The 21311-nt window shown below is 58.4% G+C and overlaps 1 protein-coding gene across 8 annotated transcripts; it reads left to right on the forward strand.

The window, feature by feature from the left end:
* The first annotated feature begins 113 nt into the window (after positions 1 to 113).
* On the forward strand, positions 114 to 21289 carry PNPLA6 (patatin like phospholipase domain containing 6). 8 transcript variants are annotated; one of them, XM_044254327.1, is made up of 36 exons: positions 114 to 192; positions 303 to 382; positions 1045 to 1210; positions 1304 to 1372; positions 1698 to 1785; positions 1942 to 2024; positions 2197 to 2294; positions 4058 to 4198; positions 4290 to 4449; positions 4776 to 4856; positions 5071 to 5199; positions 5525 to 5605; positions 5708 to 5870; positions 6123 to 6206; positions 6497 to 6606; positions 6733 to 6900; positions 6985 to 7062; positions 11126 to 11331; positions 11569 to 11700; positions 11782 to 11905; positions 12348 to 12461; positions 12689 to 12764; positions 14465 to 14605; positions 14816 to 14879; positions 15149 to 15317; positions 15479 to 15661; positions 15849 to 15967; positions 16165 to 16321; positions 16587 to 16703; positions 16791 to 16860; positions 17299 to 17415; positions 19181 to 19482; positions 20219 to 20335; positions 20559 to 20655; positions 20768 to 20877; positions 20994 to 21289. In XM_044254327.1, the coding sequence occupies exons 4-36, from the start codon at positions 1346 to 1348 to the stop codon at positions 21066 to 21068; spliced, it is 3981 nt and encodes a 1326-aa protein (XP_044110262.1). In that variant the 5' UTR covers positions 114 to 192; positions 303 to 382; positions 1045 to 1210; positions 1304 to 1345; the 3' UTR covers positions 21069 to 21289. The 8 variants fall into 8 exon arrangements, with proteins under 8 accessions (XP_044110262.1, XP_044110257.1, XP_044110258.1 ...); XM_044254322.1 differs by having other exon boundaries at positions 1045 to 1372; XM_044254323.1 differs by having other exon boundaries at positions 1064 to 1372.
* The last annotated feature ends 22 nt before the right edge of the window (positions 21290 to 21311 follow it).

Raw genomic sequence — 21311 nt, forward strand, 5'->3', positions numbered from 1 at the left:
CCGTGCCGGTCGGTTTCGGCTCCTTTAAGGCGTCGTCAAACAGCGTGGCGGGCTGCGCGAGACCTTACAAACACGGTGGGGGGCGGGGCCGCGGCGCGCCCTGCGGGGAATAATTTAAAGGGACCGCGCCTGCGGGCTGGGCGGAAAGCTACCGGTGTTGGCGCAGAGTGGACCGCGGCTGCGGCCGGGTGGGTGAGTACGAGTTTTTGTCGCCCCCTCAGAGGCGTCCCTTAGGGGGTCGTTAGCACCTGTTCTCCTCCGCTGGCCAATAGCGCCGGACTCTGATGCTCCCATCCCCTCAGTTCCCGGCAGGTGTTTCCGTACTTGGAGCCAGGTGCGCACTAGGGTGGAAGGGAACTAGTCCTCCCCATGAATTTTCCAGGTAATGTCTCCAGGGCCCAGTGACGCCCCCAAATTTCCGTTAGTACTCCAGCAGTGCCAAAAATATTCTCAGTTTTCCAGAAAAGAACCAGTAATATTCCGGCATTCATTCCTAGGTCGACTCTCTTGCTCAAACGACCTCAGGGACGTGCCCACCCAGCTCCCAGTTTTTCCAGCAGTAGTTCTCTATTCCTGAGACTCCCTCAGTAACTTTACAGTGACTTCCAGTAATTCCCGCGTCCCTGGTTACGTCTCCCAGTAATGGCCCTAGCATCGTTCCCAGAGTCCTAGAAACGTTCCACAGTCAGAGACCCCATAACTGCACTAATGCGTAACGGTGAATCTAGCGCCGTCTAGTAACCTCTTGGGAGCTCGCCCCACTCCGGGGGTCCCCGTATTCTTCCGAGACTCCCGCATCGCCCCAGGACCCCTTATGTGGGAGTTGCCAGCAGCACTCCCGTGCACCCCGGCCCGTGGGTCCCCCGGCCTGGGGCACCCTATTTTTGCGGGGGATTATGGCCTAAGGTCTGCTGGGTCGGGATTGATCAATCCCGAAGAACAGAGACAAGGAAGGGGCCACTTGCGGGAGGAAGGCGGGCCTTTCGGGGACCCGTGCACAGGTTGCTGACTGTGGGTATCCGGCCGGCTGCCCTTTGGTCCTAGGGTGGGGTTCTACCCGTAGGGCGTCTAGTCGGCTCGGCGTGTGGGTGAAGGGAGCCAGGGACTCGCCTTACGCCCCAGCCCGGCGTCGAAGTCAACCTGTATCACCCCCTCTGCTCGACAGCGCCCCACCAGCGTCCCCTGGCCAGCAAAGCCATCCGAGCGGCGAGTATGAAGGGGGCAAGCCTCGTGGTAGGGCTAAGGGGAGAAGCGGGCCAAGAGTGACGACTTGCACCAGTTCCTCCTGCTTCTTATTCCCCAGGACTCCGGGCCACCAGACCTGCGGCCCAGTCTGAAGCAAGTGATGGAGGCTCCGTTGCAAACAGGAATGGTAAACGTTGGGTTGTGTGGCGCTGCGGGGACTGCAATTCCCGAAATGCTTAGCGCTCATGTTGCAGTCTCGCGGTAGTTTCAGACGGAACTACGTTTCCCGGCATGCACCGCGGGCCGCGGAGCCGCCGGAAAGAGTTGCGCCCCCGGGGAGGTAGCAGCGGCTGCCCATTCTGCAGATGGGGACGCCAAGGCAGGGGCCGGCTGTGACCTCCTCGGGGGCGGCGAACTTGACCGAATGGGGTGGAGACGGGGGCGTCCCGGCCTCCGGGGAAGGCTCTGCAGGCCGTGTATGCGATGCGCAGCCAGTGCCCTTCGTCCCTCAGGTGCTGGGCGTGATGATTGGGGCCGGAGTCGCGGTGCTGGTCACGGCCGTGCTCATCCTCCTGCTGGTGCGGAGGCTGCGAGTGCCGAGTGAGAACCTGGAGGGCCCTTCCGGGGTGGCTGCGGGAACTGAAATGCCCGGGTTCCTGAGGCAGTAGAGATGGGACTTACGGGACAGTGTCCTCATCTCTGGCCGCGTGGAGTAGGCGCAGAGCTCAGGGTGCTTCTCTCCTCACTTATCCCCAGAAACGCCAGCACCCGACGGCCCCCGGTATCGATTTCGGAAGAGGGACAAAGTGCTCTTCTATGGTCGAAAGATTATGCGGAAGGTGAGTCTAGGACCCCGGGGGGGGGGTCCCCGCTGAACACAGAGGTTCTGCCCTTTTTCTCTTTACACGTCTTAGGAAGCCCGTCCTCCGTGACTAGCGTCCTCTGGATCTGGGCCCTTCTTCCCTCGTCTGAACTGGCAGTTCACCCGTCCCCCGTCCTTACCCTTCCTAGGTATCACAATCTACTTCCTCTCTGGTGGATGCTTCTGTCTCCACCACCTCCCGGCCACGCATGAAGAAGAAACTTAAGATGCTCAACATTGCCAAAAAGTAAGGCTGTACTGGGTGTACTGGGTGTACTGGGCACGGGGGGCTCTCTCAGGGACTGTTCTAAGGGTTCTTTGAGCGGGAGTTTTCCCACATCAGAGGGGCTATCTCAGAGCTCTCCCACACGGGACAGGCTGGCTCTGGTGTCTCTGTGCCCTGAGACAATGTATCTCAGTGACATTCCCCCTGCAGCGGGGTGTCTGTGAGCCAGTTGTCTCCAGTCAGTATCGTAGACATTTTGTAATAGATTTAGGGGATTTGCGCCTGGGTTCTCCATGTAGGATAGTAACTGGGTCTCCCCACATAGGAGGTGACTCACTGGGGTTAACTCAGGTGTGACCTCCTGGTTAACCCAGTCTGTGACCTACTGGAAGGGCTCTCTCTAGCTTTTGTTTTCTAGGGTTTTCCTCAGCAGTCTCTCTACGTCAGAAAGCATCTCTCTATGTCACCTACCCTGGAGTTCTTCCTACACTAAGGAGGCTATCTTAGGCGTTTCTGTTTCCCAGGAGTTATTTCAAGGATCTTCTTGCTCTAAGAAGCATAGGAAGGACATCCCAGGGTTCCATGCCATCAGCAAAAGGCTATCTCAGAGTCTCTGAGAAAGACTCTCCCAGGGAGCTTTCTAAGTTGGAAGCTGGCTCTGAGGTCCGTCTCCTCACATCATGGAATATACTGGAAGGTCTGTCTCCAGGGTGTCTTCACGCTAAGGGATACCCCACTGAGGGTGTCATCCCAGGGCTGTCCGCGAGCAGCCGATGTGTCCTCACGTGGCTTTTTGTGATTCCAGTAGAAGGGCTGGCTCTAGACCCTCGGTGATCAGTTGAGGATTTAGATCTTGTGTCTCTGTATGTCATAGGGGTTGTCTTCACGTGTCCCTGCTCTGGCGGAGTTACACTGCTGTTGTCATGACTTCCAGGGCCTATCTCAGCTCTCTGTGAACTGGGCAAGGGCCAGCCCAGGATCTCTCCGATCCGAAGAGGAGCTATATCTAGATTTCTCTAGAGAGTGGAATTTAATTTAGGAGTCTGCTCACTCTAGGGGCTGTGTCTCGGGGGGCTTGTGACGGGGGGGTGCGCTAGCTCACTCAGTGGTGCCTGTGACTTGCAGGAAAGGGCTCTTTTGGGTCTGGGAGTAGCAGAAGAGCTGTATTCGTGGTGTCCGCATACAAAGAGAGCTATTTCAGGAGTCTTTGTGACCATCGATGGGGTCATCTCAGGGTTCTCTGAGATCTGGAAGGAAAGGCCAGCTCTGGGAGCCTTACAAAGCTAAGAGCAGCTGATGGGGTTTCCTGGTATGATGGGAGCTACCCCAGAGCTCTGCTGACGTTAGGGAGGCTATTTCCGGGTCTGGTCTGTGCTAGGAAGAAGGTCTCAGGGTTCCCGTGATGAATGGAGGTGCACTTTTACATCAGGGCTCTGCCAAACACAGGGTTTATCTCAGGGGCTTATGATCACAAACGGGCGATCTCAGGGTTTTACATTAGAAGATGGTAAATTTTTTTGTACAGGGTCGGGTTAGTAAACATTTTAGGCATGGTAGGTCATATGACTATGTCACAATTTTTGAACTTTTTGCCGAGTAAAAGCAGCCACAAGTAACATGTAAATGACTATGTGCCAACAGAGCTTTGTTTAATGAAAGTAGGTAGCAGGCCAGAGTTGGCTGAGCCCTGTTTTTTGTGATTTAGAGGAAAGGGTATGTGGGAGACTCAGGTCTGCCTGAGCCTGCTCCCTCCCTGCCCCCTACGACCCTTCTCTTCCCGCCAGGATCCTTCGTATCCAGAAAGAGGCACCAACGCTGCAACGAAAGGAGCCCCCACCGGCAGTGCTCGAGGCTGACTTGACGGAGGGTGACCTGGCTAACTCCCACCTGCCCTCCGAGGTGCTCTACATGCTCAAGAATGTCCGGTCAGTGTTGGGGTGCAGGCAGAGGGGGGTGGCTGCAGAGCTGGGGGCTTACTTAACCTGCATTCCTCCGCCTCCCTGTCCCATCCAACAGGGTGCTGGGCCACTTCGAGAAGCCGCTCTTCCTGGAGCTCTGTCGACACATGGTCTTCCAGCGGCTCAGCCAGGGGGATTACGTCTTCCGGCCGGGCCAGCCGGATGCCAGTATCTACGTGGTGCAGGACGGGTTGCTGGAGCTCTGTCTCCCGGGGCCGGTGAGTGGACCACGTGCGGGGCACCACGGGGAGATGGGCAGTGGGGACCGGGATAGGCGTTGCTGTCGGGCGGCGGGCTTCGCGGTCTTTGGAGACGCGCAGGCAGAAATTGGGAACGAACGCACAAGGGTGTCAGGGCGGTCTGCGCGGTCAGCAGTTACAGTTAATGACGGCCAGAAAATAGAAGCCGGTCAGAGATTTGGCGGGTTCGGGGATCGGGGTGTCTGTGATCACTGGGTGGTGAGTTGAGAGCTCAGGGGTGGAGTGCCATGGCAAGGTGGGGACAGCCCCAGTCAGCTCCCCCACACACACCCTCTGTGTCTCAGGATGGGAAGGAGTGTGTGGTGAAGGAAGTGGTCCCCGGGGACAGCGTCAACAGCCTTCTGAGCATCCTGGATGTCATCACTGTGAGTGATTAGTCTTGGGACTAATCTGGGGGGACAAGGAGACTGGGTATGAGGACCCAGTCAGTGGGTTGGTTCCGAGAGGGTCACGTGGGAGGCCGCAGTGTCCCAGAGTCCCCTGCGATGCTCCCAGTGGTCTCACAAGGCACTGGCCTTGGGAAGGACTCGGAGAGCACAGCCCGTGATCTCCCTCTCCTTGTCCCGCGCACACCCACAGGGCCACCAGCACCCGCAGCGGACCGTGTCTGCCCGGGCAGCCCGAGACTCCACAGTGCTGCGGCTGCCCGTGGAGGCCTTCTCTGCCGTGTTCACCAAGTACCCCGAGAGTTTGGTGCGGGTGGTGCAGGTCAGTGGGGCCTTCTGCCTCCCTCCGCCTGCCCCGACCCATCCCAGGCTCCTGCGGGCTGTGCTTATCAGCCCCGAGCAGTCAGATCTTTGGGGGCCCCTGTTCCCTCCCTTTAGCTGCCTCCGCCCCCTTCTCCCCAGGCTTCTGCCACCCGATTGTGGGTTTCTCCCTGGCTCACCCTCTGCCGCTGGCCAGCCCCTTACTCCTCCCGACCTTGACCTTCCCCACCATTCCACCCCGTTAATGCCTAGTCCCCATTTTCTCCCGCTCCCTGTTACCTGAGTCGCGTTACCCGGTGTCTCCCGTCCCTTCCCCGTGGCCGCAGATCATCATGGTGAGGCTGCAGCGGGTCACCTTTCTGGCGCTTCACAACTACCTGGGTTTGACCAACGAGCTGTTCAGCCACGTGAGTTGCGCAGGGAGCCCAGGGAGCACGCGGCCGGGGAGGGTGGGGGGAGGGGGATGCACGCCTCCCAGGACCTGCCTCGAGGGTGTTCTCTGTCACCAGGAGATCCAGCCCCTGCGCCTCTTCCCCAGCCCTGGCCTCCCAGCCCGCACCAGCCCCGTGCGCGGCTCCAAGCGGATGGTCAGTACCTCAGCTACGGAGGAGCCTAGGGAGAGTCCCGGCCGGCCGCCTGACCCCACTGGGGCCCCACTACCTGGACCTGCAGGTATCAGACGTGACCCCAGTCATTTCCCAGGGACCCCACAGCTAGGCACCTAGGTCTGACTCCCGTCTGGTCCCCCGGAGACCCTTGGCCTTGGCCCCAGGGCGGGGCATCAGAATTGCTTTCCTAGTCCCCTAGTCCTCAGAGACTGTGAAATGAGCCCTCTCTCAACTGCACTCAGTGCCTTAGTCTGTGATCCTAGCTGTAGGCCTGGTGGCTCCGAGGGGCAGGAGCCTGACCACGCGTCTCTCCCAGGGGACCCAGTGAAGCCTACGTCCCTGGAGGCTCCCCCGGCCCCCCTGCTGAGTCGCTGCATCTCCATGCCAGTGGACATTTCAGGTTTGGGCACCAGGTGGGGGAGGGGGAAAGGACATCAGGCTTCTGGGTTGCCTGTAGGTATTCAGGCCTTGATTTTCCCTATCTGCGAAGTGGAAACACGCCGTATTTTCATGATGTTTTTGCGGGTGATTGTTGAGACGGTGTTTTCCTAGTTGGGGTTAAGTAGGTTTCTGAGGGCAAATGCAGTAATGGAGCGGTTCTGTTTGCACAGATGGGGGATTTGGCACCTAAGTCAACTGGGGTCGCTGTCAGCATGATCGTTTTTGTAAAATACCTCTTGCCCACTGCAGGCTTGCAGGGTGGCCCCCGCTCGGACTTTGACATGGCGTATGAACGTGGCCGGATCTCCGTGTCCCTGCAGGAAGAGGCTTCAGGGGGGCCCCAGGCAGCTCCCGCTCGGGTAAGGCCTTGCCCTCTCTCCCCCTCCCTCCCCAGTGCCCTCCCAGCACCTTGGTCTGGCCCATGGTGGCATCTCCGAAAGAGGTTCGGGTGGGAGCACAGAGGTCACAGGCCTTCCCCCGTGCAGACCCCCACTCAGGAGCCCCGGGAGCAGCCAGCAGGGGCCTGTGAGCACAGCTACGGCGAGGATGAGCTGGCTGCCGGTGGCTGCCCCTTCGGGCCCTACCAGGGACGCCAGACAAGCAGCATCTTTGAGGCAGCAAAGCGGGAGCTGGCGAAACTGATGCGGATTGAGGTGGGTGGCCACGGGGTTCTAGGGGACATGGAGTGGAGGGTGGGGAGGCCCAGGTGGGCCCGTCTCAACCCCCATTCTCTCCAGGACCCCTCCCTTCTGAACAGCCGGGTCTTGCTACATCACGCCAAAGCTGGTACCATCATCGCCCGCCAGGGAGACCAGGTGAGGCTGACCCCGGGGCTCTAATGCAACTCAGACCCAAGACCTTTTTCTGACTTCCGATCCTTCCGTTTGACCCCGTATGTACATCCCTCAGCGTGTGATTTCTGTCCCTGCCCCTAGATGCTAGGACTCTGATTCCTCTGCCGTCTGGATCCACTTACCTTTCCTTTCTAATCCTTGAAACTTTTACCTGAGGACTGCAGCCCCTAGGTCTCTCTGACCTGTCCTGTCCTTCCCTGTGACTTCTGTTTTCTGACCTTTCAAGTCTGCAGTGTGCTCTGACGTACCGCCTGCTTCTCTTCCTGCGTCCCCGCTGGGATGGGTGTGCACTAAGGGCGGGAGGGATCAGAATCTGGACCCAGAGGCCGTGAACCAGCCCCTGGAGCTGGATGTCCAGGAGCATAGGAAAGTGTATCCCACGAATCCGTCTCGTGTCCACTTGGGGAAACAGACCTGGTCACGATTTCAGTCCAGAAGCACAGCGGAGGAAGAGGGCTCTGGACTAGGGGAGTGGGGGGGTAGATTTGTGATCACATTCCGTCCTGACTTCCTCTGTGACCTTGGCCAAATCATCGAGAAAGTTCTCAGCTTCCTCATGCACGGAATGGGGTAATAACTGTAACTGTCTGCTAGAATTGTCACGAGGAAGGAAGGGTGGCTCTGAACCGCTTAAGATTTTCAGAGATGCCAGGCTTGCAGGAGAGTTTGGAGCAGTTCATGGAGAGACCACAGCCCCTCCACCCAGGGGAGTCGGAGGGAGGGCCTGGGCTTGGGCGGGGGGGCGGTTGGAGTAGGGGCGCGGCCCAGCTGGCTGGGATATTGTGGTACTTAATCTGTTGCTCGAGCTGTCACTGGAGTGCTCATTGCTGGGTGGGCTCCTTCTGTAGAGGAAGCTGGGGGAGGTTTTTGCGAGGTCACTGGTACTGACTGGGGCAGAGGGATCGTGGTCACACTGTGGCTTTTGTTGTGGGCCCCTGGGCCCTGCGTACCTGGGAGACTCTGTTGGGCTCAACCTAGCCCCAGCCTGGCTTCCTAATAGACCAGACCGGTTGCTCTGCTGCCGCTCGAGGCTGCAGGGGGTCTTCAGATCATTGTTAGGGACATTGATCTGCTATGCCTCCCTCCAAAATTTCATACCAATGGTTTTTCATTTGGCGGCGGTTTTATCCCCCACCCCCACTCCAGGGACATTTGCCAATGTTCAGACTTTTTTTTTTTTTAAGATTTTATTTATTTATTTGACAGACAGAGGTCACAAATAGGCAGAGAGGCGGGGGGGAGGGGAAGCAGGCTCCCCGCTGAGCAGAGAGCCTGATGCAGGTCTCGATCCCAGGACCCTGGGATCATGACCCGAGCCAAAGGCAGAGGCTTTAACCCACTGAGTCACCCAGATGCCCCTGTTCAGGCGTTTTTAAACTGACTTGTGAGGGTGCTACTGGAATCTAGTGGGTAGAGGCCAGAGATGCAAAATTACACAGCAGAATTACTCAGTCCCAGGTGTTAATGGTGCAAGGTTAGGAAACTGCTTTACAGACATTTCCCGAAGTGTGTTTCATGGAACACCTGTATCATGAACAAGGGATCTGTGCTCAGATTTGGGAAATGTTAGCTGTTTAATCCCTTTGTGGAAGCTCTTTGTGAACACCATTATGATATTCAAGGCTCTGAGAAGTCCTGCAATGAAGAGATTTGTTTCTCAATCTGATGCCAAATGGCAACTTAATGTTAGTAACTCCCATTCATATCCCAACCAGAGTCTGGAAACTGTGTCTTACAAGGTTCCAGCACGTGTATGCATCTCCTGGGGCTGCAGAGGCAGGAGACATCAGCAAGATCCCTGCCCTTGGGAAGCCCACAATTCTGACTGACATTGCACTAAAGAATCACACTAATTCTTGGAAAACCATACGTGCTTCATGCTTACACGTAAAAGACATTCTTGGCTTTACAAAATCTGGCTTAGGCAGGTTAGCACCTCTGAGAAGGTGACCTCCAGCTAAGGAGGAAGGATGGGAGGAATTAACTAGGTGCAAGGAGGAGAAAAGAGCTTTCTAGGCAGAGGGAAAGCTTGTACAAATATCCTGTGGCGGGAATAGGACATGTGGTCTCTGGGAAACAAAAGGGAGTCAACAAGGATGGAATGGAATGAGGGAACTGGGAGCAAAACTTATGTGTATATACATGTACATACTTATTTATATATCATGTACGCAAATATATATTCATGGGTTTTTAGTACGTTCACAGAATTGTACAGCCATCACCCCTATCAACTTGGAATTGAAAGAATACTTTGATCACCTTGAAAAGAAACCTCATACCCTTGCGCTATCCCCCTCCTGCCTCTGAACCCCCATCCCAGCCATACGCAGTTCCTAGTCTTAGTTCTCTATCAATTTGCCTGTCTTGGATATTCTATATAGATAGAATCTTACAGGATGTGGCCCCTGTGGCTGACTTCTTTGATGTAGCATCATGTTTTCAAGGTTCGTCTACACTGTAGTGCGTGTCGGTGCCCCTCCTTCATGACGAAATAATCGATTGTGTGGGCCTGCCACGTTTTTTGTGTGCAATCGTCATGTGACAGACACTTGAGCGATTTCCACCTCTTGGCTATTATGCATTATGCTGCTATGAAGATTTCTGTACAAATTTCTGTGGGGATGGAGGTTTCCATTCCTTCTAAGTGTGTATAGGAATCAAGTTGCCGAGTCAGGACAATCCTGCTCTTTACTCTTTGTGGACTGTTTCTGATTTTTGCCAGACTGCTTTCCAAAGCAGTGGTACTCTTTCCGTTCCCACCAGCAGCGTGTGAGAGTTTCGATGGCTCTACACCCTAACATGTTTTCTAAGATTTTATTTATTTGACAGAGAGATCACAAGTAAGCAGAGAGGCAGACAGAGAGATAGGGAGAAGCAGGCTCCCTGCTGAGCAGAGAGTCCGACCCGGGGCGCGATCCCTGGACGCTGGGATCCTGACCTGAGCCAATGGCAGCCACTTAACTGACTGAGCCACCCAGTCGCCCCTGATTTTGAGCATCTTTTCATGTGCTTATTGGACCTTTATTTTCGGAGAAGTGTCTATTCAGAGCTTTGCCCATTTTAAATTGAGTTATTGGTCCTTTTATTATTGGGTTGTAAGAATTCTTTATGTATTCTAGGTATAAGACCCTGAGCAAACATGATTTGCAAATATTTTCTCCTAGTCTCTGGGTTGTTCTTTCTTGAAACTCAAAAAAAAAAAAAGTTTAATCAAGACCAATCGATCACTTTTTGTTGTTCCTTCTACTTTTGGTGTCCTATCCAAGAATGCATTGCCAAATTCAGAGTCACAAAGATTGGCTGCTGTATTTTCTTCAAAGAATTTTATAGGTTTAGCCCTTACATCCATGTCTTTGATCATTTTGATATGGAGTGAAGTACGAGTCAAACTTTTTTTTTTTTTTTTTTTTTTTTAATTCATGAGAGGCAGAGGAGGAAACAGGTTCTCCAAGGAGCATGGGAGCCCGATGCGGCACTTGATCCCAGGACTCCAGGATCACAACCTGAGCTGAAGGGAGATGCTTAACCAACTGAGCCACCCAGGTGCCCCAAGAGTCCAGCTTTATTCTTCCATGGGCTGTCTAGTTGCCCAGCATAAGCAAAGAGGGTTTAGCTCAGCCACCCCCCTGCATAGCCAATCCTTGCAGCCTCTTGCTGGCCTTATTGAAAAGAATTTATGGGCCTTGGAGCGCCTGGTTGGCTCTGTCCGTAGAGCAGGCGATTCTTGATTCCGGGGTTGCAAGTTTGAGCCCCATGTTGGGCACCGAGGTTACTTAAAAGAAAACCTTTATTTAAAGAATAACCTATGGGCCTTAATCTGAGCTCAGATTTTGGTGATCCATTAGTAATGTCTGCCCTGGGTGCCAGATGGGAGTTAGATACTTCTGCTGTGCAGCTGAACGAGCCAAAGCCTTTACTCCTCCCCTTCAACTTTTCCTTCCTTGGCCTCTCTTCTGGGTGCATTGGGCTGGGTCGGGGCTGGGACTTTCGCCCGTGTGCCCAGCTCTCCTCTGCCCCACAGGATGTGAGCCTGCACTTTGTGCTGTGGGGCTGCCTGCATGTCTACCAGCGCATGATTGACAAGGCAGAGGACGTGTGCCTGTTCGTGGCACAACCTGGGGAGCTGGTGGGCCAGCTGGCAGTGCTCACCGGTGAGCCCCTCATCTTCACACTGAGAGCCCAGCGTGACTGCACCTTCCTGAGGATCTCTAAGTCCGACTTCTATGAGTACGGCTGGGCACCCCCCTCCACCCGGCCCATGGTGGGTGGCAGTGGCACCTAGAGGGCCCCCACTTAGCTCCATTCTGCGGTGGCCGAGGTCATCCCTCTGGATGCCCAGTGCCTTTCCAGGGCAGCTTTGAGCCCTTCTGATCCCACTGCCACGCCGTCACCCACCCTTTCACTTCCTAAGGAATGTGCCAGGGCAGCCCCCCAAGCCCATGCCCCCCTAACTTTCCTCTCCAGGATTATGCGAGCACAACCCAGTGTGGTGCTGAGTGCCGCGCACACCGTGGCCGCAAGGATGTCGCCCTTCGTCCGCCAGATGGACTTTGCCATCGACTGGACAGCGGTGGAGGCCGGCCGTGCTTTGTACAGGTGCAGACCTTGGCCTTTCTTGCAGCTCAGGCCTTGCCTAAGACCCCGCGCCAACCCTGTCTTACCTGCCCCCCACCCCAGGCAGGGCGACCGCTCAGACTGCACCTACATTGTGCTCAATGGACGGCTGCGCAGTGTCATTCAGCGGGGAAGCGGCAAGAAGGAGCTAGTGGGCGAGTACGGCCGCGGGGACCTCATTGGCGTGGTGAGTGCCACGCCCCCCCCACGGCCCACTGATCACTCCCACTGCGGGTTCCCTCCCACTACGCCCAACAAAACAGAGTCTGGGGTAATCTGATGGACTGGTGACAGCCTCCCAACCGCTGGCCTAGCCCAGTCCGCTTGTCCAGCTCCTTTCCGTGGGCAGGAGGAGGGGGAAAATTCTTGTCTTAATTGGACTCTGTCCCTAGACCTCCGTTAGAAGAGGAGACAACCCCCCGCGTACGTGCGCACATACTCACACACCCGGGCGTGGGTCCCTAACCCTCTCCCTCTCCCCGAAGCCCTAATGAGTAGTGGGGTTCGATTTCCACCCATCTCCGGGGTCTGTTGGGGGTAGGGCGGTAGCGCATCTGGTCTGGGTCCCCCTTTCCCAGGCCTCCTGGCTCAAGCAGCCCTGGTCATAAATGGACACACACACCCCCCAGGTGGAGGCGCTGACACGGCAGCCTCGTGCCACTACGGTGCACGCGGTGCGCGACACGGAGCTGGCCAAACTCCCGGAGGGCACGCTGGGCCACATCAAACGGCGATACCCGCAGGTACGGCTCCAAGCTGTGTGGGCTGGCGTCCTGGTGGGGGGCGGGGCTCGAGGAGGCAGGGCCTAATAGAGGGGCGGGATGGGGCGGGGCGGGGGAGTCCCTGGGAGGAGGCAGAGACCCTCGAGTTAGAGCAGGGCTCTTGGAAGTAACGGGGACCGAGGCGCCCAGGTAGGACTCGGACAGCTGCCTCTCGCGTCTCACTGGAACGCCGGCCTCCCGTGACCCAGGTCGTAACTCGTCTCATCCACCTGCTAAGCCAGAAGATTTTAGGGAATTTGCAGCAGCTGCAGGGACCCTTCCCAGGTGAGAGCCCTCCTCCCCGGGCATGGTGCGGGAATGTAGTCCGATTTTTGGAACACACCGGGAGGGGGAGCCCTAAGCCCTGGGCATGCTGGGAAATGGAGTCCGGCGTAGGAACTGCGCTCTGGGTGGGGCTTAAAGTAGGAGTGGGATCTGATATCCGGTGCCTGTTCGGAGGGGTGGAGGGTGGAGTTCGGGGTCCTGGGCACGCCGGGAAACAGAGCCCTAGACCCAGGCCATGCTCTTGATGAAACCTACAGTGTCTGACATGTCGACTGACGGAGTCTTTAGGGGCAAACTTGGTTCCGGGTGTGAGAGCTTGCAGGCGGGATGGAGTCCACGTCCTGAGCACGCTGGGAGAGGGAGTCCTGGAAGAGTATGCTGGGACATGAAGTCCGTGGGGTGGGAGCTGGGGGCTAGGGGCTAGGGGCCAGGCTGGGAACTGGCTGCTGAAGTTACTGGCGAGCTGAAAGATGTAGTTTGCCGAGTTAGGGTACATCGGGAATGAAGTCGGATTCCAGGTGCATACGGGCCTGAGAGTCTGTGCAAGGGCCAGCCGACCCTGGATCAGCCCAGCCTCTACACCTGCTCCTCCTATCCCCCAAGGTCTTCCGCCCCTTCGGCCTTGACACCTGGATGGTGGTGGCAGTGGTGAGCCTTGGCTAAGAACCACCCCATGCTCAGGATCTTCCCGGATAGATTTTTTTCTCCCCAGTCTCGGCCCATGCATGCAAATACCCGTTCATTTCCCATCAGGCCGTTGGTTCATCCTTTTCACGATTGTGAGGCAGCTTTGCTGGCAGAAACTCTCTGTTGATGAGATACAGAAAAATTTTCCAGGGAGCGCCTAATGTATACTAGGCCCTGTGCTGGGCATGGGTCGCGGGGGAGGGGGGAAGAGTGACCAAGCAGAGGAGGCTCTTAGAAGGGTTTACCGCTTGGCAAGCCACACATTTGAAAAATACAAAGAAGAAGTGTGACGTCACAAGCTGACATTTACAGTGAAGAAAAGGTCTTGACGGAATGTAATGGAGGGAGCGGGAAGGTGGTTCTGGAGGCACTGAGCTGGGACTAGACAAATGAGATAGGGCGTGGCATGGACGAGAACTAGGAAGGCCCTGCACGCAGGGTTTTGTGGGTTTGAAGCACTTCAAAGAGGAAAGTGAGGAAGGGGGAGATATGGGGGAAGGGGCAGTTCACATAGGGACTGGGAGCCCCAGAAAGGCATTTAGGCTAATTCCGATTGTTAGAGGAAGGAGCTGGAGGGGAGGAGGCAATGAGAGTTCCAGGCAAGAGAGGGAGGTGAGGGCTTGGTCTAGGATGTTAATGGAGAAGTTGGGAAGCAACCGATGGGTCAAAAAGATGTTTGTTTCTGCCTAGTTTTGTGTTCAAGTCCCTTGGGTGGACAGAAGCACCGAGGCCAGAATGGGGTAGGGGCACAGATCGGTCCACACCCGCACAGTGGAGTGCTTGTAGGGTTATGTAGCGCATTCTATCTAGTCAAGGCCCAGAAGTGAAGGTCACGTGGCTAGGTCTTATCAAGACAGGGGACCGGGTAGGGCTGTGGGTCCAGGCCTGAGGCCACAGCCTCTGCTATGGCTTCACTAGGTTAGCGGGGCAGGGAATTCCAAGGAGGAGGGGGCAGGTCTGCTTCTCCAGGTGCAGGACTGCACCTCGAATCTCCTTCCTTGGGGTCTCGGCAGGCTCGGGACTAGGCGTGCCCCCTCACTCGGAGCTTACCAACCCAGCCAGCAACCTGGCAACGGTGGCCGTCCTGCCGGTGTGTGCTGAGGTGCCCATGGTGGCCTTCACTCTGGAGCTGCAGCATGCTCTGCAAGCCATCGGTCAGTGGGGGTGGGGTGAGGACAGGCCATTGGCCTGCAGAGGTGGGGCTGTGGGGGAGGGGGGGTGAGGACAGGCCATTGGGAGGGCGGGGCGGTGGGGGAGGTGAGGACAGGCCATGGGATGTGTGTGGGGGCTGAGGCAGTATTGCGGGACAGGCCCCCAGTTCTCTGGACCTGGGTGTCTGACTCTCCGTCCTCACGCATCCCCAGGTCCCACACTCCTCCTCAACAGTGACATCATCCGGGCCCGCCTGGGGGCTTCTGCTCTGGATAGGTATGTGTCTGGAGTTTGAGGAGGTGGGGGATAGAGCTGAAGTCTACAGTGCCTTCAGGTCTGCTTGAGATCTGGGCTGTGAACCAAGGACTGTGGGTCCCATCCCTTCAGTCCGTGGGAGACCGTGGGTCAGATCACCCCGAGGGCACGGACATGGTGGGACTTGGGTGTCTAAGTGTACGTCCTCCCGGTGACGGAGCTGCTGGTGTCTGGGAGGTGTGGGACCCCGGACAAGCCCCCGGGACGACCCTCCGCCGCCCCTGTCGCAGCATCCAGGAGTTCCGGCTGTCGGGGTGGCTGGCCCAGCAGGAGGACGCACACCGCATCGTTCTCTACCAGACCGACGCCTCGCTGACACCCTGGACCGTCCGCTGCCTGCGACAGGCCGACTGCATCCTCATCGTGGGCCTGGGCGACCAGGAGCCCACTCTTGGCCAGGTCCGGAGTCTATGCACAGGGACACCCCCACCCCCCAGAGAGCGTCCCCCTGCGCCAGGCCCCGTGCAACCGTGGGGCGTGGCAACCAGGGACCCAAGCTCAGTCAGGTGTGGGGGAAGTGACCGAGGGTTAGTGACTTCCGTCCTCCGTTGCCCTTGCAGCTGGAGCAGATGCTGGAGAACACAGCGGTGCGCGCCCTCAAGCAGCTGGTCTTGCTGCACCGGGAGGAGGGCGCGGGCCCCACGCGCACGGTGGAGTGGCTGAACATGCGCAGCTGGTGCTCGGGGCACTTGCATCTGCGCTGTCCGCGCCGCCTCTTCTCCCGCCGCAGCCCCGCCAAGCTGGTGAGCGCTGCACAGGCAGAGGGGCCCCTCCCGGGACCGCCGGCCTCTAGAGCCATTGGTGGGGGGGGCGGCTCAGAGACCTGTGGGGGCAGGAGCGGTGGGGTGGAGGTCCGGACACTGCCTCCTGAGCCCCCATCCTTATGCGTCGCCTCTCTGTGCCGCCCCCCACCCCCCGCCCGTATCCCAGCACGAGCTCTATGAGAAGGTTTTCTCCAAGCGCGCGGACAGGCACAGCGACTTCTCCCGCCTAGCGCGGGTGCTCACCGGCAACACCATCGCCCTGGTGCTGGGCGGGGGCGGTGCCAGGTGAGGGGTGGGACCTGCTCCCCGGCTCGCCCTGAGGGGCGGGGTCAGGGCGCCTGAGGGGTGGAGCTTATCTCCCGGAGCCGCCCTGTAGGGGTGGGGCTGGCACTTGTTCCTTGCGGGTGGGGAGGTGGGAGAAGGGGAGCTCCGGGGGTCGTGGGGCATCTCCAGTGGGTCCCTGGGTTTTCTCTCCCCGGCAGGGGCTGCTCACACATCGGCGTGCTGAAGGCGTTGGAGGAAGCAGGGGTACCTGTGGACCTAGTAGGCGGCACATCCATCGGCTCCTTCATCGGGGCCCTGTACGCGGAGGAAAGGAGCGCCAGTCGCACGAAGCAGCGGGCCCGGGAGTGGGCCAAGGTGTGGGGGGCCACCTGCCGCAGGAGGGCCCTGAAACCTGCTCCCTGAGGGGCTCCTGGGCTTTTTCTGCCCCTTTCCTGACTTCATCTGTGAACCCCTCCTGGCCTATGGCATTCCCTGCACAACCTTGCTGACCTCTTCTGACCTCCTGGTTGGCGGCCTTAGTCCCCAGCTCCCTGCTGGAGCGATCAGGACCCTTAGTGATCACCTTGTTAGTGACTCCAAGTGGCTTCCGTTCGACCCCAGCCGGCCTCCTTGTCCTTAGAGCATGACCTCGGTGTTGGAGCCAGTGCTGGACCTCACGTACCCCGTCACCTCCATGTTCACCGGCTCGGCCTTCAACCGCAGCATCCACCGGGTCTTCCAGGACAAGCAGATTGAGGTCTGCCCTCCGCCCTCGCCTGCCCCGCCCCTGCCGCTCCCCGCAGGAGTCCCGGCCCCTCTCCCAGCGGGCTCCTTGTCCCCACAGGACCTGTGGCTGCCCTACTTCAACGTGACCACGGACATCACCGCCTCAGCCATGCGTGTCCACAAAGACGGTGGGTGCCCCAGCTGGCCCCACAGTGACCTCTGCGGCGGTGTGGGGAGGGGGTGCAGGGAGGGCAGCCGAGCATCTGGGACATTGTTAACATGAGTGACCGTCCGCCCTGGCCTGATTGCCGAGCACTAACCATCACCCACTAATGCCCCAGAGGCCCCAGGTATGTCTCTCCTTGGGGGTGGGGGGGCTGGGGGACGAGCCGGACGCCTCACCCCCTCACGCCGTCCCCGCAGGCTGCGTGTGGCGTTACGTCCGGGCCAGTGCCTCCTACTGCCCCTACCTGCCCCCGCTCTGCGACCCCAAGGACGGGCACCTGCTGGTGGACGGGTGCTATGTCAACAACGTGCCAGGTCAGCGAGCCCACGGGGCTGGCCGGGCCTCCGAGCATGTCTGAGCGTGTCTGTGCGTGTCTGTGTCTGTGTGTCCCGCTGGGCAGGCTCCCTGTGGCGCTACGTCCGCGCCAGCATGACGCTCTCGGGCTACCTGCCGCCGCTGTGCGACCCGAAGGACGGGCACCTCCTCATGGACGGCGGCTACATCAACAACCTGCCAGGCAAGTGGCTGCCCGCTCACCCGCACGCACGAGCACACACGGGCGAGCACGTGGACGGGCACCCAGGAGGGTGTGTGCACGCCCGTGTGCACCAACAGACCCGGGGAGTGCCCGGGGACGGGAGCGTGTAGAACTGGAAAGCACATCCACATGCCGTGTTCAGCGTGATGCACGCGCGTAGACACACACACACGTGCACGCAGGGACGGCAGGACACCCGTCCGGGTTCACATCACCACACCCGTGCTCACGCGTTCTCGCGGCTGCTCACAGGGCGGGTGGCGTGTTCTCACACATGCATGTAGCCTGACCCAGGCATGCGTCCTTGCACACTATCTGTCCACATGCACACTGCACGCTGGCTCAGGTGTGCACAAGTGTAGGCACACAGATGGGCACGTGTGTGCCCACGTGAGCTTCCGGCTCTGCTGACTTCTCGCCTGCTGAGGAGCAGGGGACCGGCTGTGCCCCGGAGGATGTCACGTGCCCGGGAGCGAGCGCGCCCGAGTAGACACATGCGCTAGGTGCTCGCACACGCTCGGTGCTGGAGGCCGGAGATCGACCAACTGCCGCAAACCCAGCCCCTGCCTGGTTTTGTCAGGAAAGGTTTATTGAACACAGCCACATCCAGTGGTGCAGGCCTGGTTTCCGGCCCCCTCGTGCCTCAGCTGCGACACCGAGTGGTTGGGAGAAAGTTATTTTCTCTCTGGCCACTTATAGTAAAAGTTTGTCAACTCCTGCCGTTCGTGCCCTGTACGGATGCCCACGCTAACAGCCACGTACACATGAGTGGTGTGTGCAGATCCACAGCGGGGCGGTGCCAATCTAGACACGTGTGCACAGAAATGCACTCAGGCCCAGAGGTGTGTATAGAGCTACAGACCCAGAGCTGTACGTGTTCACACACAGGAGACACACACAGATGACAGATGCGTGCAGGCACCTGGGTATGGGGACATGTTCCTAGACACACAAATAGGCTCATGAGGGACTCATGCAAAGTCTTCTGGAGACTCGGGTGTTCTGGGCTGGGCCTGGCTTTGGGGCCCTGTCCCCATCTCCCCAGGCTCTCCCAAACCCTCTCAGGGACCCTCCCTGGGACACACGGACATACAAACACTGACCCACAGACACACCACCCTCCTCGCGGGGCCGTGACCCACCCTTCATGCCTCTGTCCTGTTTCCCTGAATCTCCTTGTTCTTGGTCATTGTTCGCTGTCCCCGTCTCAGCCCCACATTTCCCCCCAGATTCTCTGTGTTTCCACATCTCTGATACCTCTTTCTCCCCCCACAAATCTGTTGGTGTCTCCGCTTCCCTGCATCTCTGTCCCTTGTGGCTTGACGTCCACACCTCTCTGCATGTGTTTTTTTGCCACTTGGACTGCCTGCCTCTCTGGCTCTGTCCTCCTGGGTCTGGTTCCTGGTGTTCTTACCACTCTTTCTCTCTCCACATCACTCTTCTCCACGTCTCTGTCCCCCGTGTGACTGACCTGGTGTCTTTCATTCCCAGCAACTTCGCCCTTTTATCTCCATCGCCTCCGTCCCTCTGGCCCTAGTTCCCCAGCCTTAACAGTTCCACCATCCGACCTCACCTCCTCAAGGTCATGGGCATCGGTACCTGTGCCCTTTACATACTGGCACGTTTGTTTGCATGTTTTTTGTGTGTGTGACCATTTGTATGATGGTGTTTCTGGGACTGGGTTGAATGTCCCTGCCCTGGGCCTTGGTGGGGAGCTGCCTGCTGACACCCCCCGGCCCCACAGCGGACATCGCCCGCAGTATGGGTGCCAAGACGGTCATCGCCATCGATGTGGGAAGCCAGGATGAGACGGACCTCAGCACCTACGGGGACAGCCTGTCTGGCTGGTGGCTGCTGTGGAAGCGGTTAAACCCCTGGGCCGACAAGATCAAGGTTCCAGACATGGCCGAGATCCAGTCCCGCCTGGCCTATGTGTCCTGCGTGCGGCAATTGGAGGTCGTTAAGTCCAGCTCCTACTGCGAGTACCTGCGCCCGCCCATCGACTGCTTCAAGACCATGGACTTCGGGAAATTCGACCAGATCTATGTGAGCGGGTGGGGTGGCAAAGCTTTACTACCTAAAGCCCACAGCAACCCCGGGGGAAGGAGTGTAGGCTCCATTCCCGAGTGGGATCCGTGAGGAACAGAGTGCTAATCGATTTGTGATGTCTGCCGTGACTGTGGCAAGGGAACGTATGTGTGCTGTGTACACACTAAGTTTCCTGCTGGGTGCCAGCTGCACTGCCCAAAGTGCATTAGAAGGCAGGAATGGGAAAAGGCAATCAGTTAGTAATGTGTGCCGCAAACATGGGAGGGGCATGGAGCGACCGACATGCTTTATGCTACTAGCTGCTGATCTGAATAATGCGTCCTAGCCCACGTCCCCTGAAATCGACCGGGAGCGGAAGTGTGCAGGGATGGATTGGTGATGTCTGTCACAGGCTTGGGCGATGGGGCTGTCTGCAGGTGTATTGTGTATTTGCAGATCTTGAAAGAAGCCGACACACCATTTGGTGCACCGTGTGGGGCTGAGGGGGAAGGCATGTAGCGAGATTGACGGGTCAGGCCTGTCAGGGGCGCAGGGTGAGGAATATGGGGGCGAGTGTGCTACATGGGGCTGGCTGGGAAGTAAGTTGAGTCTCAGATGCCAGCTCCCCCAAACATCAGGCTCTCGAGGGGCCAAGGAACGGTCAGCAGAACGGAGATAGGCAGTGAAGGGAGGCAGAGGAAACATTGGGGTGGGGTGTTGGCAGGTCCAGCTCCAGTGTCCTCCCTTCCCGCAGGATGTGGGCTACCAGTACGGGAAGGCTGTGTTTGGGGGCTGGAGCCGGGGCGACATAATTGAAAAGATGCTCACGGACCGGCGATCTGCTGACCTTAACGAGAGCCGCCGCGCAGACGTAAGCCTGTGACCTACCCCAAGGGGGGCCACTCCTAACAACAGAGATTCCCCCAGCCTGGCTGAGGCACCCCCAGAACTCAGATGCCCCCAGACCTTGGATTTAGCTGAGCCCATCAGACCAGAGAGGTCCCCCTCAGATCTCGGGGCCCCAAGACACCACAGCCCCTGACGCTCCAGAGTCCCAGAGAGTGCCCAAGACCCTCACCTGTGCCGCTCCCCAGGTGCTGGCCTTCCCCAGCTCTGGCTTCACTGACTTGGCGGAGATTGTGTCCCGGATTGAGCCCCCCACGAGCTACGTTTCTGACGGCTGTGCTGATGGTGAGGGCCCAGGGGCACCTTGGGGGGTCACGGAGCTGGGGCTGGGATCCATGGGATATAGAGATGTTAGGCCAGCCGGCGTGATTCACTTTGCCCTGCTCCCCGGTTCCAGGGGAGGAGTCGGACTGCCTGACAGAGTATGAGGAGGACGCAGGCCCTGACTGCTCACGGGACGAGGGCGGCTCTCCCGAGGGCGCGAGCCCCAGCACTGCCTCCGAGATGGTGAGACTGGGTGGCCCCAGGCCCTCCACGGGGTGGGGGTGACATGGCGGAGGCATGCGCGTGTACCAGTGTCCCACGCTGTGTGATGTGTGCATGTGGCGCTCCTGTCCCTGCAGGAGGAGGAGAAGTCCCTTCTCCGGCACCGGCGCTGTCTGCCCCTGGACCCTCCAGGCTCAGCTGCGGAGGCCTGAGGCCCTCACGAGGGGTCCCCCTGGGGCGTGGCCGGGGCTGAGCCCGGTGGGGGTGGCTCACTTCTTCTCTGTCTGCTGCTATGCCTGCCTCCCTCCTGGGTTCCCCTTGAACCCCAGCCCCCCGGGGCCCACACACTGGACAGCCCTGCCCCTAAGGGGAGGGGCCTCACCGCACTGAGGACTGTGACCAGTCACTCCCAATAAACCTTTCCCTCTTGGAAGTGGCCTCGCGTCATCTTTGGG

This window comes from Neovison vison, chromosome 6 (genome assembly GCF_020171115.1).
Source record: "Neovison vison isolate M4711 chromosome 6, ASM_NN_V1, whole genome shotgun sequence".
NCBI lineage: Eukaryota > Metazoa > Chordata > Mammalia > Carnivora > Mustelidae > Neogale > Neogale vison.